Source organism: Alligator sinensis, unplaced genomic scaffold (assembly GCF_000455745.1).
Source record: "Alligator sinensis unplaced genomic scaffold, ASM45574v1 scaffold458_1, whole genome shotgun sequence".
NCBI lineage: Eukaryota > Metazoa > Chordata > Crocodylia > Alligatoridae > Alligator > Alligator sinensis.
In genome coordinates, this window is record NW_005841944.1 from 1,554,027 (window position 1) to 1,566,812 (window position 12,786).

The 12,786-nt window shown below is 39.9% G+C and overlaps 1 protein-coding gene across 1 annotated transcript in view; it reads right to left on the reverse strand.

Annotated features, from left to right (window-relative positions):
- Positions 1-397: 397 nt before the first annotated feature.
- The window catches only part of LOC112549656 (transient receptor potential cation channel subfamily M member 1-like), a 24,248-nt gene continuing 11,859 nt past the window's right edge, over positions 398-12,786 (reverse strand). The window contains exons 2-7 of the mRNA XM_025199442.1: positions 11,413-11,492; positions 10,306-10,478; positions 8,388-8,601; positions 5,826-5,950; positions 4,297-4,468; positions 398-576 (exon numbers count right to left, since the gene is read on the reverse strand). Coding sequence (XP_025055227.1) covers positions 398-576; positions 4,297-4,468; positions 5,826-5,950; positions 8,388-8,601; positions 10,306-10,413 — 798 coding nt within the window. The 5' untranslated portion in view covers positions 10,414-10,478; positions 11,413-11,492. The remainder of the gene's footprint in view (positions 577-4,296; positions 4,469-5,825; positions 5,951-8,387; positions 8,602-10,305; positions 10,479-11,412; positions 11,493-12,786) is intronic.

Here is a 12,786-nt window from a genome sequence, read left to right on the forward strand (position 1 = left end):
GAAAGAGTACAAAAAGTCACCTTTCTCACTTTCCAGGAGAGTACACTAAGCACACTGCACTGCTCCAGAGGGTCTGTGTCCTAAACTGGAACCAATTTAATTACAGCCATACAATGCTTCAGGGAGGCCATTCAGCAGTGCTAATTAATTCATCAAATAAGGGTTGGACTCAACTCATTTCAGTGTGTCAAAATATCCCATCAGGTGGTAACAACTTTTAGTCACCACTGCTTGGGCAGGAATCCAACTGGTAGCTAGTGCCTAGTGAAACACAGGGCAGCATTTTTTGTGAACATTTTGCCCCTTTCCTGTTAAAACAGGCATTGAAGCCTGGATTAAAGACAGCACAATTATTGCCCCATCCATGCCTTGAGGCATTACCAGCTCCTGTAAAATCTTACCCCCCTTCTTCTGAGTATTTGTGCGCAAAGGACAGAATGTCAGATGCTCGTCCGCTGCCATCACAGATCACCACGGGGAGAGGGGGCTCTTCTTGCAGACATTCCAACACAATTGAGATCACATTGGGACCTCCTTCAACTATGAGCCCAACTACAGGCACACCTTGTCCCAGTCCTAAAGAACAAACCAGACATGCTATTAAACTCCAACAGTGTCAGGGTTCATTACAGAGAGGGGAATACATGCATTGTATGTGTTTATGGCTTCAGTGTAGGCCATAACAGTTTGGGAGTTTCAGGAAAAAAGATGGAGTTAGCCATACTATGCAATAACTTGATAAATATCCCTATGCTGCTTCACTGCTCCAAAGGACAGAAGCAAAATGCCTCCCAACCCATCTTCATGTAAACTTACTTCCTTTGGGTCTTCTACTTACTATTCACTCAAGTGGTGATCTGTTTTGCAATCTCAGGCAACATAACACATTCAGTTTCTCCTGAGAGAAGGCACAGTACTGTCCTCTGGGCTCCCAGGATGCTTTGCTTCTGCTTTCCCTTCCCTCCCCTCCCCCAGACTTTGTTGCTCACTGGATTCTGCTGATCCAGCCAAGCAGGGACCAGAACATGCCCCCTTCCCTGTGGGACTCGGCATGGAGCTGCAGGGAGACACAGATGCTGAGCAGTCTGGGTCAGTCAATCAGGGCTACCTTGAGCATGTCTACATGAGCTGATTTAAGGCACTTTAGCACAATTTAAGGTGCATTATTAAGGGCATCTACATGTGCGTGCCCTTAATGTACCTTACAAATGGCGATTTTAGGTTATTTGCACCTTGCTTTTACAGGTATCAAATGTAGGTGCAAACAGCTAAAACACATTAACACACATGTAGATGCATTAAAGCACATTAACAGTGTGTATGGACTAATTTGGGATTAATTTTAGTCCCACATCAGTCCACACACATGATGTTAATGTCCTTTAACGTACGCACGTGTAGATGAGAGCCTAAATCGCCTTAATGTGCATTAAGATAATGTGCATCACATGTAGGCATGCCTAAATCCTTGTGTACTGCTGCCATTCTGTCTCTTGGCAGATTGAGGAAGACTTCTGAGCATGCTGAGATATGGATACATGCCTCCCGGGAGCATCCACTCAGGGTTGGATTAATGCATAGGAAAACTAGGCACATGCCTGGGGCCCTAAATAACGAAGGGGTCCAGTTGTGCTTATTTTACATATTATAATTGAGTGAAAAAAGTGGGGCCCATGAGTTTGTTTGCTTAGGGCCTACTAAATGGTTAATCCATCCCTGTCAGCACTGCAAGCTCTCTGCTTTTCAAGGGCTCAGCATTCAAATGTCTGCTCAGGCATCTCCTGGTAAGTTTTTCTACCAGGAAAATTCTCCCAGGTCATTTGATTATGTGTATGCAGCCTCAGTTAGATGGGTATCTTGTTAGATTTACAAATGGATTTGCTCTGCTTACTCTATGACCTTGTTGGCCCAGTTAATTTTGTGATGTCTCTCACCTACTGTCTTTTTGCTACTTTGTCTCTTGTTTGTTACTTATACATCATGTCTTTAGTAAGACGACATTTGCCTATGCTTTCTTATAAGACAGACATGTAAGCTTGGTCTCTTCCTTGTCAAACTGAAATGTCTGGCCGATGCATGAGATGACAATTGAGCATCCCTTTGTTGTCCCTGCCTCACTATGATCTCCAGGCATAGGATGACAAAGGGAAGCCCACAGGTCACATGGTCACTGCAATCTTGGTCAAATGATCACTTACAGCACGAGAAAATGTAAAGCCAATGCCATCACATATAAGTTGACTCCGTTTTTAATTCTTGACCAACTTAACATAAAAAGGTTACACTTATCTAGTTTTCTAGTAAAGCTAATTGAGAACCTATGAAAGATACCTACATTTTCAGTCCTGTCAATTTCATTCCTTTTTCTGAAGATCAGCCATGACATGGATTGGACAGCACTAGTTTCCTGTAGACTGGCCAGCCACTAGCTTTGTCCCGTCTCTGAGCTGGAGGGAGCACAGAGACTGGTGCAGCCTCTATGGCCATTAAATCCTTACCCATTCCTGGCAAAACTTTCAACAGGGGTGCCAATCAGTGCCACTTACAGTGGTAATATTTTTATGGTGTGGTAGTAAGTGGACCAAAGCCCTTCACACAACATGCTCTTAACTCCTGTACATTTTCAGATTAACAGCTTTGGTCTTTAGAGGGCAAAACCACCAGTTAAACAAGAAACAAAACAAACAAATCCCCCAAAGCTTATAAAAGAAATTTATGCAGCATGTCTTGTCTCTTAGGCCCTTAGTTCCATTTCTCCTGAACTGATGATTTGTTTTATGAGTACTACACTTCTCTCATGTCATACACCTGCAGATGAGTGTCTGCTGATGGCCAAGATAACAAAAATATAGTTAGATTATCCCCTTTATAAGTGTGTGCAAGTGCTTGAAAGAGAAACACACACATACATCACAGTACTAAAAAACATGAACCACTGTTCAGGCCTTGTTCAGTTCATTCTGTCTGCTACAGGAGAAAAGCAATAGGAGAAAAGCAATAGGGTAAGTATTTCCAGAATGTTTTGGTTACTAGTGGACAACACAGATGCTTTAGGCTTGATTTCTGAATGGAGGTAACACTAATTATCATTAATATTTACTGATTAAAATGGAGCAGGGGGCTGGATCAAATGATCTCGCAAGGGCCCTTCCAGCCCTAATGGAAAGACTCATAGATTTCATAGACAAGTCTAGTTACTTGAAAGAACTCAGAAATCCATTTCTGGATTTTGTAAAATTGTCAAATACGGGACAGATACTTAAAATGTTTTGTCTCTATGCTCTCAGTCTTCTGATAACAGACCTGAGAGACTCAAACAAATGATATGCCAAAGAGGAAGCAGGAAAATCTTTAAATAATATGCCAGTTTTCCTTTTGTGCTGGATTCAGTTGTAAATATCCACCTTGCCCTTTTGAACCATTATGTAATCATTATTTTATTTAAAATAAAAATCATTACTGTTGCACAATCATACGAAAACTTACCTGTGTTCTTTTATTTAGTTCTTTAAGATGTTTAAGATTTACAGTAATCAGGGTGGTAGAAAAGAGTTAATGGAGAAGAAAAACTAGCAAAGAACTCTCTCAGGAGAAATTATAGAAATACATTTGATAAATGATTTAGAAAGGGAAGGACTAAAGAGCACAACACTTTAGAAATGAAAATCTTAAACCAAATCTTCTGGAGGTGGCTTTATTAAATAGCCAAATCTTTGATTGATTGATTAATTAGGAGAGAATTTTGAGCGTGACATGTACAGCGAAACTCAAGGGAAAGAATACATATAACACAAATAAAAAATGATGGCACAAATTCTTGGAAACAGGAACCACCAACAGTCACAGAATGCTAGTAAATGTGAATTAGATGAAATATCTGTCCCTGCTGGGCATTAAATGATGTCTTTGAACACTGTCTGGTAGCAGACAAATACTTTCATCTTCCTTTGCCTTTGCCCCATCTCTTCCCTTAAAGTCTCACGTCTTTGAATTTTCTCCATATTATTTCTCAACTTCTCTTTCCCATTTTAGATCCTTACTCTTCTGCATATTCCATCCTGCTAAGAATCAGCTGTTCAGTATTCATAATGAGGAAGCATATTTTATGTTTCAATTACATTGGTATAATTAAACATTTCAGTAAACATCTGGCAAAAAAAAAATCAAATTACAATCCCACAATATTAAATTTATTATTTCAATTATTTGATTTTATAATTAACACTAATTGTTTTAATCACACTTCCTTCACGATACTGTGTTTACAGATTGTTTGAAAATTCCCACAGCACTTACGTGTGTTAATTTTCTGAAGGGAGATGTGTTTCTCCAATTGACGTCGCAATTTAACTTCAGCTCCATATTTGCCCAGTGTGCCATTGTCTGCTAGGATGAAGTGTGTGTGAGAACTGTTCAGGACAGAGAGCTTACTGAGAGGGTTTGACATTGTCTGGTAAACTCTTGTCACCTGTCAAATAGATAAGGATACCATGAGTGAAAGAGGGAGAGGGATGGCTTTATTTGCTACTAATACATGTGTTGCAAATTCACTGCCACAGTTCCCAATACCAGCATGTACATTATCACAGAAAGAATCTAGCAGTGCAGGCCTTTAGAGTACAGTATGGTATAAAGGAGATTCTCTCTCTCTTTAGCTATTCACAGCCATATGACTTTCAGACATTCCCCAGAGAATGGGAGTCATATTTGTGTGCTTCCTCATGTGTTCCTTGCCAATTATTAATCCACTCTTCATAATCACTGTATTATGTATTTGCTTCCTCCATTAAAAAAGAATTCCCCTTCTTTAACACCTGGAGCTCACAATATTCACACTCAACAACCATTCTGTACACATGCAAGGGCCTTCATCATTTACTAACCAAGTACTTGATTAATAACGTGGGTGTTAGAACCCGAGACGTTCCCCTATACCAAAAGAAGCCCTGCACCCCATTCCCCTTTCACTAAATTGGATCTGCTTAGCTCTATACACTGTACTTATTTTTGTTGACCAGACAGCAAATAAGATGTATGTATAATGATGTTTTCAGTTTGTGCATAATGATGTTTTTTTTAAAACCCTTTCTCCTCAACAGCAACCAAAAGTACAAGTATCTCTAAAACAATTATTACTTCATTAGCTGCACTGAAAACAATGCATGCTTCTCAGTTTGCATGAATTGTCCTGTGTGTCATGAAGGTGTAAGCACCTGAGATATTAGACAGTCATGTGCAATATTATGGGTTTCAAGATTGAAATCATAAGAATGTAAGTGCCATAATGGGTCAGACAAATGCTCCATCAAGCCCAGTAAATTGCCTCTGACTGTGACATGGATGTATGCTACAGAGGGAGAACATCAAACTGGAGTGATCTATTCCCTATTCCATACTCTTCCTGGTATCCACCATTATTGGTTTAGAGATGTCAGAGGAAACATCTTCAACTGTTCTGTTCAATAGCCATAAATAGATCTATCACCATGAATTCATATAGCCCCATTTTTAACCATCATCCATTAATCCTTATGTCAACGTTTCATATTTTCTCCTTCCTGGGATTAAAGTTAACACCTACAGGGTCCTTTCTTTACCCTCTATAAATGAGACAGAGTCCCCACCCAGTTAGTATTGCCTACCTCTTCTTTCTTTAGCAAAACATCAATTCCAGAACACACATTAACATTATCTCTTGATACATTTTGGACACAGTGAAAACACAAACATGCACAAACTGAAAACAGATAAATCATGTCCTTTATTCTATGGTTGACAAGAATAATATCTGACTACAGAGGGATTTTATTAGAGAAGAAACTTACATCTTTCCCAAGCAGATCCTCCTTGTTTTCTACAATACCCCATGGTGCGATTCCTATGGCACATATGCGTCCTCTGGACTTGGAAGAATGATCCTTCAAGGCATCTCCAACATGGCGAATTACACCTATAGGCACAATGCAGTTAAATTCATTCTTGACCCTTTTAAGACTTAAAAGGCAAATGCTGGCAAATAGTTTGATACCTGCCTCTTGGCTGAGTAAATTAGCCCTCACTAAGCTCTGTGCTGCTGTGGCTGGACTGCAGCCAGCACTCCCAAATACAGACAGTAGCTTGTATAAAGCTGTTTCTGGTATTCCTGCCCTATACTGCAATCTGTAGCACAGACATCCTCTATACGACATTTTGTAATAGTAGAGTCTAGGAAGAGAAGCCATCTGTATCCCAATTGCCTTTTTAGGCCCTGATCTTATTTTGTAGTGTGTGGGAGCAAACCCCTGCATGAAACCACAGTGGTGTCACTTAGGTCCAAGCCTTGCAAAGACTTAACTACTGAACTCAATTATTTTATTCACAGTATGCCAATTTAAGCACATATGTAATTTTTTAAGTCCTTTCAAGGCAGAAAACTAAATAGTAAAAAAGTAAACATTTCTTTACATAAAATAGGTCTCATTAAGAGCAATCAGCATCTCTGTGTTGTGGGGGGTGCTATGAGGAAACACTTACAAACACATGGCAGAGGGGCTCCATGCAGTTCCAGAGGTCTGCCTGCAGTCATAATAATCTGGGATGGGTGTCTTTGCATACAAAATAATGAGCTATAAAAATACATTGTAGTTGAAGAAACTAGGTACTTAAAAATATTATGGTTGAAAATGACATCCAATTTGTTTCCATTTCCTTCAAACTCAACAGGACACATGTTAAATGGATTAAACACTTGCTAATTTACAAGTCTCAAAATGTAACTGCAAATAGGGAATCATCAAGGTGTTTTCCTAGCTGGGGTCCTATGGGGACTGTTCCTTGCCCTGCACTTTGAAACCCTGTTTTTATTAGTATCTAGACAAAAACATAAAATCATCACTGATAATTTTTTTTTCAAATCAAACAAAGTTTACAGAGCTTTCTGGTCACTTGGTAAGTTGAGAGAATGCAAACAACGTGTTTTAGTGCAGCTAAATGTAAAGCCATGCACCTTGGGACAAATAATATAGGCCATGCTTATCTAGGAGGCAACAACTCCAAAAAAAAGACTTGGGATCATGATGGATAACCAGCTGAATATGAACTTTCAATGAAATGCTGTGCCCAAACAAAGTTAATGTGGTCCTTGGATATGTACATCAGGGACCCCTGAGAGAAAGTGGAGGGGTTAGAGTCCCACTGCATTTGGCACCATTTCTAGAATACAACATCCAGTTCTGGTGTTCACAATTAAAGGAAACTGAAAAAACTGGAGGGGTCCAGAGCAGAGCCACGAGGATGATCAAAGATTTGGAAAACATGCTTTACAATGGAGGATTCAAAGTGGATCCATGATTTTGTTAAGCTTAACAAGAAGTCTGTAAGCACCTGCACAGGAAACAGAAATCTGGGAGCAGAGGACTCTTCATTATTTAGAAGACAGTGGCTGTGTCTACATGAGACAGTGACTGCAAAGTCATTACTGCTCAGTCATTTAGTACTTGTATAAAACAATGCTAAATGACTGCACAGTAACCAAAGTTACTGCACAGTCACACCGAGGAACAGCTTTTCATGATGCTGATTGCACAGTAGCTTGTGACTACTGTGCAGTAGTGTCGTGTCACACTTCCTACCATGCAACGCTACAGTGCAATAGTCATGGGCTATTGGGCAGTCAGTGTCTCGTGTAGACGTGACCAGTTATAACAAGATCCCTATGCCTGGGAGTTGAAGTCAGACACATTCAGACAAGAAATAAGATGTAAGTTTTTGATGGGGAGGGGATGGGAGTGTAGGAGGGTGGGCAGAAATTAACCTGTGGAGCAATTCTTCTATGTTTCTGGTGGACTCTACGTAAATAAAATGAATACTGGATAATCTGCCAAGATGTACTGTAATGCAAAGGGGAGTTAATTCACAGAAGTCCTGTTATCTCTGTTACAAGGAGGTTGGGCTGGATGATCATAATGGGCATTTATACGTGTACCTTTTTGTCCCACAACGTGCTGGAGATCCGCTGCTTCAGAGCAGACTTGATTAATTGAGTCTGCTCCACACATGAGCTGACACACTACACTGTTCTGCATGCAGTTGTATAAGTGGGGAAATGCACATCAGCCCACAGAAAATTGCGGTGGTACACTTTGGAATTAAAGCACCTCTGAGGTGTTTAGTTAAAGAACGCAGCTCCGCCATTTTTTCGTGCTGACGTGCCACTTATACAGCTGCATGCCTTGCAGTGCTGGGTACTTTTCAAAGCACCTGGTGCTGCGGTGCTTATGTGTAGAAAAGCCCAGTGGTCCATGGGACTGTAGCCTATGCATCATTCATGCATGTGTTACTAATGAGAAACAATGGGAGGTGAAAACATTCAGTTCATAAGTCAAATTTCGAGGGTGGTCAGTTCTTACCAGTACTAACTCCTCCAGTGAAAATCCAGGCCCCTGTTGTCATGGCAGCCTTGATCAGGCCTTTCCCAAATACTTGCTTCAATTTAGGTTGTAATTCAAAGTTTTGAAGGCCCCCATGGACAGAGATTAAAAGTTTGGGGAGTTCCAGTTGCCAGTCTTTCACCATGAGATGAAGCAGCGAATCTGGCTTGGTGTCGTATGACAGACGGATATACTGCAAAATAATTTGTAGCAGTCTTTGTCATTCTATTTTCTTTGTTATATCTGCCATTGACGGAGCATCATACACCTATGTTACACAAATCTAATGTCAATAAGAAAAGGTTTTAATCTTTTTTAAACAGCATAGTGTGAAAGTTTCTATATTGCTTATGAAGGAAAAGAATTAGACAGTCTGAGGCCCTCTGCTCCACTCCTGAGTAGCTGTGACTGCCATTCATTATGTGAACAAAGCTTTAAAACATTTTGGGGTGGGAAAATGTGGGACAAAATTCTCATATGGAATTTGAATTGTGGAAAATTAGCACCATGAAAGGGAACAGGTGTTTTCTTTGGTTCCTAGAATCTTGGGTTGACTATCAAAAAGAAGTAGCAACCTACACACTTGGCTGGAGGCCCATGTATATTTTTTCCTATTTGCTTTGTTCCTTTTAACCCTCCCCCCCCCACACACACTTCTTAGCATTCTTTTCTTCTTTTATCTTTATAACCATGATATTGTGGTAATTTCCTTTCAAAGTACTTCAATTTTATTAAGCAGAAAACCAGAGAACCAGATGGTATTTATTTTTTTAATTATTTTTAATTTTAAAAAACTCTTGAGACCACAGCATCTCATTTGGCAGTTTCACCAACAAGGCCATGAAACAAACAGGTACAGGGACAGATGCCAGAAGTGGAGCAGAAGTGAGCAGAGGTGTGTGTGGACAGACAGCTTGGACTGCTGGGCTAAGTACAGTCAGTCAAAAAGCCTGAGGCTGCATCAATTCAATCTTCGCAGGTTAATCTAAACTGCATGGATTGCAAATGAACAGACATTCATTTTTGATTCCAGAAATGCAGCCACTTGCCTGTAGTGACCCAGGCCAGAAGCCAGGGGCACTAGAGCACACCTCCTTGCTCAGCTGAAGCAGACTGCTTGGGCCAAGACTAGCCCTCCCACTCTGGAGGGGGGGCTTGCAGGGAAGGTGCAAAGCATCCTGGGATGCTGAGGGACTGTGAGTTAACTTGAATTTAGAGGGAATCTGGGACAGAAGTTCAATAAATAGACTTAACCTAAATCAGTTAAGCCTGATACTACATCCATCTAGGTTTATCTTAAACCAGTTTTAGCCATTTTGAAAGTGGTTTATGTGCAATGAACTTCTGTTGTGTTACAGATTTGAACTTGTTTCTGAGCACTTATACTGGTTTGTGTGTAATTTCTGTCCCTAGCCCTGGTGTTTATGCTGTGCCTGCGTCGTTAAGGAATGCAGGACTCCAATCTTCAGCTTTTCAAGTCTGCCTCTCTTACATTCACTTAGACACTTTTATACATCTGGTAAAATAAATCTGCTGCATTTATACCTACATTGACTTGGATGCTTGGGCCACAAATAAACACATTTCATGCCAGCAGTGAGTGTGTATGTGATTAAAATACTGTAAATGACATAAGCTTCATCAACTTCAGTGAACTATGACAATTTGAACCAGGTGAGGATCTAGGCATTATGATAAGATGCTTTTCAGTTTGGCGTAAAACTGTCCCTAAATATTTAAGATCAGAAGTCTGGTCCAAAGCTCTCTGAGGTACAGAGAAAGACTCTCTTTGACTTCAAAGGAGCTGGCCCTTAGTGAGCTAAGATCCTGACCACAGATGAATATGTCACTACAGCATATGCTCTGCTCCTTACCACGGCCTTATTTGAATGCCCACCTCCCTGGAATTCAAGATTTCCATAGGCATCTGTTGGGCATGTTTGGGTGTGCTTACTGACAGACCATTTTTCTGGATGCGTTTCCAACTGCTTTGTTTCCTCTCCATTTTTGTTAGCTGTTATACTTGGAGGGGGTGGAATATGTTGACTAATGAGCTGGCCACAGCAGCACCTGAAAGTTAGAGTTTGGAGCAATAATGAATACAGGATCTCTAATATCTGTTTTAAAAGAGAAGTTAAGGTTCCATAGAGATAAAGAATTAGATTTTAGACTATACACACAACCTCTGACTTGCATATCTACCTATTTTGTATATCACACATACAATGTTAGAGGAGCCACAGAAGCATCTCGTATGAACTGTATCTAGACAAATGTAACAAGCCCATTTTTTCAGGTGTACCAGGCCACAGGTGTTTCTTAATGCTTAAGGACCAAGTGACTCACTTCACTTCTCTGGGAGGAAGGAACTATGTAGGTATGTTTCCCAGGTTACAGTAAAGTAGTAGCTGTGAGGGGCCTGCTTTGGTTCCTCTGTTGCCCATCATGTAGACAGAGAACAGAGGGGCATTAGAAAAGGCATCTTGAGCTCTCTTCCACCAGTGAGTGGACCACAGTTTGCCAATTGATAACATAACAGCAGTAATGCTACGTTACATCTAGAATTATAGCACTGTACTATGGTACTATAAAGGAGTGTAATATAACATCCAGAATGCTGAGACCAGGTATGTTTTGGTTCATGAATCAGGACTGTATCATTCTCCATTGCCTCATCTATCTCAGAGCTCATTCTGGGATTTTTGTTTTTCAAAATCTCTGCAAACTTGCTGCACTTTGCTTCTCTGGTCTTATCCATCCCTGCTTTCCCCTACTACTCACTCCTGTCTTCCAGTGTTGGCCTTCTCTATGCTCCTTTGTATCTGCTTCAGATTGCATAGTGTGTACACGCATCTTTTTTACTTCTGCTCCTCTATCACCTTCTCCCTCTAGGCAATGAGTAAAAGTAACCCTAACATACACCTGTGTACATCCAGACCAATTCCACTAACCCCCATGGTAACCATCTTCTTTTCAAATAAATTGAAAAGGTTTCAAATGCTACCTGCTAGTGTCTTTGTTGTTGGCAATTATGTAGATGCATTCTCTTTTTAAAAAGGTCTTCTCTATCCAAGCCTTTTGACCCTGAAAAAGAAAAAGAGAAACCATATTCTGATGTATTTGCTGAGCTGCATGTACAACATAGTATAAAAAAGAATGGTAGAAAAGCAGAATATTGTGTGACACAAAGAAACAAAATAGTAAGGAGCTCAAATAATGCTTTTTTGTATATTTTTCTGAAAAAGTTACTTTGTTGAAAAAATCATATACATAAATGTATATACTTATATATGTAAGTTTCATATACATGAATAATTGAATACATACATATATAAATAAATTCTTCTCTCTTCTTCCCTTGACAGACCAGTCTACACCCATATTGTGAGGCAGCTTTTATTAACACATTGAACATCAAATTGGTATTCTAGGAGACAGGCTCCTTAAATTAGGAGGTACTACATTCACAAACCAAGGCGTATTGATGGAATAGGAGGAACGGAACTAACCTTGAGGACAAATGGGATCTGTGGGACCATTTCTACTGCAAATACAATTCTTGATGCCAAGGCTCATAATCTTTTTCAAGCCTGAATTATAAGTGAACTAGAACAAAGCTATAGGTCTGTGCAATGCAATTAAAAATCTGTGGCATTAGCATGGCAATTAGATTTAATGATCCTGAATTGTGTGCAGTTCAGAAGTGGCCACAAGCCAAGGATTTCCAAACTTTCTGAGCTGGTAAACTCTTCCTCTGAATCCTGATCCTCACTCAGCAGCAAAATCATATTACTAGTACAATACAAACCCAACAACTAATTGTGATGTGTTGAAATGCTTAGAGATACCAGATATTAAACATCCTTCCATTTCAATTATATGAATAAGGCTGCCTTGCTGATAAAAGCTGATTATTATGAAGTTGCAAAACATAGTCTTAAATTGTTTTTCAAGTAACGGACATTTAAACTTGGCTTTAATTTTCCCTACCAAAGTGAAATGTCATTTGTAGAGCTATGAGGATGAAAATGGTGCAGGAACTTTCAAGGCTTCCTCAACCAAAACCTGGGGCTGTCTAATGGAGACAGTCAAACCCTGCTGAATTTATGGCTAGAAAAACAAACTAACAAAAAATTGCAGGTTTCTGTCTGATGAAAACTCCATCAATATGACTTACAAAGGTCGGATGAGTGTAATGGCTTGGTCAATACAGCAGTCTGCAACACAATGAATGAAAAGTTTACTTATTCCCCTATATTCCCTATTGTGAGGCTCAGCTGGGTCTGAATTTTCCTTATATACTGACGTATTAGTTCCTGTCCAGCTCTTTATTTTGCTCCATGAAGTCCAAAATAAGAGAAAACTACCTTAACTTTCC